Genomic DNA, 6000 nt, shown 5'->3' with positions numbered 1-6000 from the left:
ACAAATTTTAAGGTATAATGGGTAACTAATAGATCGAATAATTAATTTTTGTTTTAATTTAAAAAAAATAACACTTGAATACTAAACAAAAGACATCACGTAATCAAAAAATGAATTGATATTTTTATTTTTAGTCACGTGGTGTCTTTTGATGCTAGAAAATGAGCATCGAGTGTCAAATGAAAATTCACCCTATTCTGGTATGTATAGGCCGGTATTCATAGTCCGGTCTTATATTTAAGATCGTCTTTAGTTCATCTTCAGATAATCCATAGCCAATAAAATGATACATACAATATCTAAAGATGAACTTAAGACGATCTTAAATATAAGACCGGACTATGAATACCGGCCCTAGAGTTCAATGGTTATGCTCCATAAACTTCGGTGAAAACTAGACCATAGATCATAGATGCGCATGCGCGAAAAAAGGAGTTTGTCTATCAACATTTCAAGGATTGAGAGAAATTTAAGAATTTTACATATGAAGAAATTGGGAAAAGGCGAAAAAAGTGCAAATGTCCATGACTGTTTTCAGAATTATTCTGAATTGGATAATTATTCCAAGGCTTTAATTTGAAGTGTAAACACGAATTGAATACAAAAGTCTATAATTGATGTTTTACACATGAATATCGAAAATGAAAAAACAACGATTATTATTATTATAATGCAGAGAGAGAGATTACTCTTATGTCCTTTTTTGGACTGATAAACATATTTTTATCAGAGATTTTGATTCTACAATTTTAGCAGCAAAGTATGACATGTAGGACTCAGCCAATATTGGTAGTAATGAAGCTGCACATATAGTAATGAAGCTGCACATATGCTTGCTATACATCCTTTTATTATTATTTAATATTCATTTTGTATCAAGCCATAATAATTTGAACGATAACTTTGAAAAATATGATAATGTTACCATCAAATCTTCACTGTATGATGTACCTTTATCTTCAAGTACTTCCTGCTGTGATATGCAGGAGGTAAAAGTTATATTCGCTTCCAGCATAGTCGAGAATGAATACATAGTTAAATTTAAGGGTTATTACAAAGCAGATGTACGAGAGAGTTACTTAAGAGCTGTGTTAAAGCCATTTGACATTAAAAATTGGAAAATTATACCTCGTAACAATGCAGCATCCAAATATCCTAGCGATTTTGATATTGTGCATTTAAGAAAAATGGATCAATACGAAGCATTAAAAGCTCTAAATAACCATCCACTTATAAAAACAGTGACACCTCAAAGACTTATACATAGGACTTTAAAGTTCATTGACACAAATGATTCTCATGTCTTAGCATATAACAACTCCAAGGAAAAAATCAATGATCTTCCTTCCTCTCATGTAAGTTGCAAAATCACAAGTATTTTGAAGAATGTTATGTTAAAATGAGACATATGTATGAAGTTTTAGCATTAACAGAAAAAATTTCAGAAAATTCAACTTAGACAATTAACAAATCGATATACATCTAGAAAATTATTAAGAGTTATACCAAAACAAATTACAAACATACTTGAAGCTGATACATTATGGAGGATGGGCATTACTGGAAAGAATGTAAAAGTAGCAATATTTGACACTGGACTTGCTGCTAGTCATTCACACTTTAAGAACATCAAAGAAAGAATAAATTGGACAAATGAAAATACTCAAGAGGATGGTCTGGGTCATGGTACATTTGTAGCAGGTGTTATAGCATCATCTTCTAATGATTGTTTGGGTTTTGCTCCAGATGCAGAGCTTTATATTTTTCGCGTTTTTACGAATAATCAGGTATCTATTTTTTATACATTTTTTATTTACATTTTATAAAATTTTATGTCATATTTATCAACAAGATTATATAAGATACTATGTAAACAAAATAATAGTAACATACAAATGTAGTTAGCACTTGTATTGTTATATATAATAATAAATTATATTGTTATCTAATAATATTATTTTCAAATATCACAGGTATCTTATACTTCATGGTTTTTGGATGCATTTAATCATGCTATACTTCGTGAAGTGACAGTGTTAAATCTAAGCATTGGTGGTCCAGACTTCATGGACCAACCATTTGTTGATAAAGTATGGGAGGTTACAGCTAATGGTATCATTATGATATCAGCAATTGGCAATGATGGACCTTTATATGGGTAAATAAAATACTATGACAGATCCTATATCGAGGTATTTATAAAAAATTAAAGAATTAAGAACTTGTATTATTAAACTTGTATTATTAAAAATGAAAATTGCTTCTATTTTCAAATAGTGATTTTGATTTTTATTGATCAAACATTTTTTACTCAGTTTAGTGAGTATTACATATACTCTGATAAGTGTCCTTCTACTGATCTATATATTTAAAGTATGAATGTCGATCTATATATATTTATATGTTGTGTTATTTTATTTATATAGCACCTTAAATAATCCTGCCGATCAAATGGATGTGATTGGTGTAGGAGGCATTAATTGGGATGATCAACTAGCGAGATTTTCTTCACGCGGTATGACCACATGGGAATTACCATATGGCTACGGTAGAGTCAAACCTGATCTTGTCACATATGGGTCAGGAGTAAGAGGGTCTGCTTTACAAAATGGATGTAGACCCCTTTCTGGTACTTCTGTTGCTAGTCCTGTTGTTGCTGGTGCAGTTGCATTATTAGCTAGTGCATTTGTACAAACAAACGAATCTAACTTTATGAAAAAGAAGGTAAGTTTTTAACAGCTTTTCATATATAGAACATTATAAAATAAAATTCTTATTGTATCCTGCTTATATGTAATAATAATAAATATTTTAAGATAACACCAGCAAGTATGAAACAAGCATTGCTAAGTTCAGCCCGTCGGTTACCTGGAATTGGTATGTTCGAGCAAGGAGCGGGGAAACTAGATCTCCTACGAGCGTTTCGTTTTTTACAATCATATACTCCTGCTGTTACACTTAATCCAAGGTAAATTTTTTTTAGATATAGGAAATACATTCTTCCTTGTCTACTATTTGATCTTATATTTAAATATTTTATGAACATCTTTAATTATATAAATTAATCATTAATATGTATATATATGTAATTATTATGTGTGCATAATTATTATTTTTTTTTTTTTCAATAAAAATCATAATCTTTTTATCTCTTTAAAAGTAATATTTTTGTATAAAACAATATTTTTGAAAAATGAACAATAAGTAATACTATAAAATCTTGATTATTAATGCAACAATAATTAATTTTTGTTTTTGTTAAATGACTAGTTACATAGATTTGACAGAATGTCAATATATGTGGCCATACTGTACTCAAGCTATATACCACACTGGTATGCCAACAATAGTGAATATAACTATAATAAACGGTTTGGGTGTAGCTGGAAATATAGTAAATCTGACATGGCATCCATATGTCGGTACTGGCAATGGTGAACGTATTGATGTCGCGATGACATATAGTGATGTGTTGTGGCCATGGTCAGGCTGGTTAGCAGTTGCTATAACGGTTCCATCGACATCTCACGACTGGCAAGGCATTGCACAAGGTTTATAATATTAATTTTAGTTTTCTAATAAATTAATATATCTATTATATATATTATAATAGATCTATATCTATTCTAGATCTATATCTATATAAATTAATATATCTATTATATATATTATAATAAATCGATATCTATTATATATATTATGTTTATAGGCCATATTTCACTCACAATTGAGAGCGATGGAGCAGGTAAATCACAACAATCAATGGTAAAACTTCCATTACAAGCAAAAATTATACCTACTCCTCCTAAACAGTAAGTACATATAATTTGTATACTACATTTCTACAAATGAAGATGAATAAACTAAACAAAACTCTACAAATTGCAAAATTATAGAAGTCTGTTTTTCTCTCTCTCTTATTGATAAGTTACAATTTATTAATATTGATTATTTAATAATTCTGATATAATCAATTTTAATTTTAAGGAGAGAAAGATGATCATCATATATATATATATATATATATATATATATATGTTGTTATTTTTAAATGTATTGTATTATCCATGTTCTAATGTTTAATTAATTATTCCTTTTCTCTCTCTCTCTCTCTCTCTCTCTCACCTCTCTCTCTCTCCCCCCTCTCCCCCCCTCTCTCTCTCTTTATGTATCTATCTCTTTTTTTTCTCCAGTAAACGTATTTTATGGGATCAGTACCATAATTTGCGGTACCCACCCGGATATTTCCCCAGAGATGATTTGCGAGTAAAGAACGATCCACTTGATTGGAATGGCGATCATATACATACTAATTTTAAAGACATGTATCAACATTTACGTAATGCCGGATATTATCTCGAAGTGTTGGGCCATCCATTTACTTGTTTTGATGCAAAGAATTATGGTACTCTACTTATTGTAGATACAGAAGAAGAATTTTTTCCTGAAGAAGTATGCATTTATCAAAAGATTATATTTATATATATATTTTTTAGCGTTTTATGTATATGTGTATATATATATATATATATATATATATATATATATATACATATATGTATATATACAGGATGTTCTAAAAAGGTATATCAAAAATTTAAGGAGATATTCCTCTCACCTGAAGGATGAAAAAATGTTATATGGACATAGGTGCAGAAATGCTTATTTCAGGAGTTATGTTGAAAATACTGTTAGCTGTATTACACAAGAAAAAATTTAGGATTAATTATTGTAGACGACAATCGTTTAATTAGGCTTATTTACATTTGGTTTTAATGTGACCTTGAGTATGTTACAATAAATGTTGAAAATGTTCACCATTTTCCTGAATACAAGCAGTGACACGTCGACGCATCGATTCACGGACACGTTCAAAAATGCCTGGCGTACAGCGGATTGTCTCGCAACCTGCAGTGATACGGTCACGAAAATCTTGAATATCACGCACTGGTGGCATTTTTTAACGTGTCCGTCGACGCGTCACTGCTTGTATTCAGGAAAATGGTGAACATTCTCAACATTTATTGTAACATACTCAAGGTTACATTAAAACCAAATGTAAATAAGCCTAATTAAACGATTGTCGTCTACAATAATTAATCCTAAATTTTTCCTTGTGTAAGTAATACAGCTAACAGTATTTTCAACATAACTCCTGAAATAAGCATTTCTGCACTTATGTCCATATAACATTTTTTCATCCTTCAGGTGTGAGGAATATCTCCTTAAATTTTTGACATACCTTTTTAGAACACCCTGTATATACATATATGTATATTAGCATAACAGATTGTTTTTAACTGCAGATAGCTAAATTAAAGCAAGATATAGAAGATGGTCTTTCAGTAATTGTATTTGCAGACTGGTATAATACAGCAGTCATGCAAAAAATTAAATTCTTTGACGAGAATACTCGTCGGTGGTGGATACCTGAGACAGGTGGTGCTAATATTCCAGCTATAAATGATCTTCTTTATCCTAATTGGGGTATAGCATTTAGTGATGAAGTACGAAGTGGTCAATTCACTCTTGGTCAACATCCGCCAGTTACATTCGCATCTGGCACTACATTAATAAGGTAAAGAATTTTGTATATAGAAAACAGTTTTTAAAAGTTCTATATAACAAGATTTTATATGCATCCTCAGATTCCCAAAAGATGGAATCATTCTATATGCAGAGTTACATGATCAAAGTCAAGAATTCTTGGAAAAAAAATCGGGGACATCCGCACTTGTACCAATTCTTGGACTTTTACAAGTTACTAGCGAAAAAGATGTTCAACTAGTACATGATGATGGAAGTAATAATGAGATACCAGCAGATGAGAATGATAAAAAGAATTATATTAAAAAACAGACGAGTACTATGCCTGGTAGACTTGTTGTTTATGGAGATTCAAATTGTATTGATGACAGTCATTTACAACAGTGTATGTATTGCAAAACAAAATATTGATATTATAAAATATCAATATTTTAAAAATTTATTCATTTTTTA

The 6000-nt window shown here is 30.1% G+C and overlaps 1 protein-coding gene across 3 annotated transcripts in view; it reads left to right on the top strand.

Annotated features, from left to right (window-relative positions):
• Window positions 1–398: 398 nt before the first annotated feature.
• Window positions 399–6000, top strand: part of S1p (membrane-bound transcription factor site-1 protease) — a 7097-nt gene continuing 1495 nt past the window's right edge. Inside the window, exons 1-10 of one of the 3 annotated variants that reach the window (XM_083101399.1) lie at window positions 399–1355; window positions 1434–1787; window positions 1974–2158; window positions 2427–2724; window positions 2817–2968; window positions 3271–3551; window positions 3710–3812; window positions 4194–4452; window positions 5307–5578; window positions 5649–5932. In XM_083101399.1, coding sequence (XP_082957525.1) covers window positions 816–1355; window positions 1434–1787; window positions 1974–2158; window positions 2427–2724; window positions 2817–2968; window positions 3271–3551; window positions 3710–3812; window positions 4194–4452; window positions 5307–5578; window positions 5649–5932 — 2728 coding nt within the window. In that variant the 5' untranslated portion in view covers window positions 399–815. The remainder of the gene's footprint in view (window positions 1356–1433; window positions 1788–1973; window positions 2159–2426; window positions 2725–2816; window positions 2969–3270; window positions 3552–3709; window positions 3813–4193; window positions 4453–5306; window positions 5579–5648; window positions 5933–6000) is intronic. The other 2 variants (XM_083101400.1, XM_083101401.1) reach the window with 2 other exon arrangements.

This window comes from Camponotus vicinus, unplaced genomic scaffold, assembly GCF_025532165.1.
Source record: "Camponotus vicinus isolate PSW18456_S1 unplaced genomic scaffold, iyCamVici1.0 SCAF_6, whole genome shotgun sequence".
Lineage (NCBI taxonomy): Eukaryota > Metazoa > Arthropoda > Insecta > Hymenoptera > Formicidae > Camponotus > Camponotus vicinus.
The sequence above is the reverse complement of the archived record's forward strand: the minus strand, read 5'-3'. Positions and strand labels throughout refer to the sequence as shown.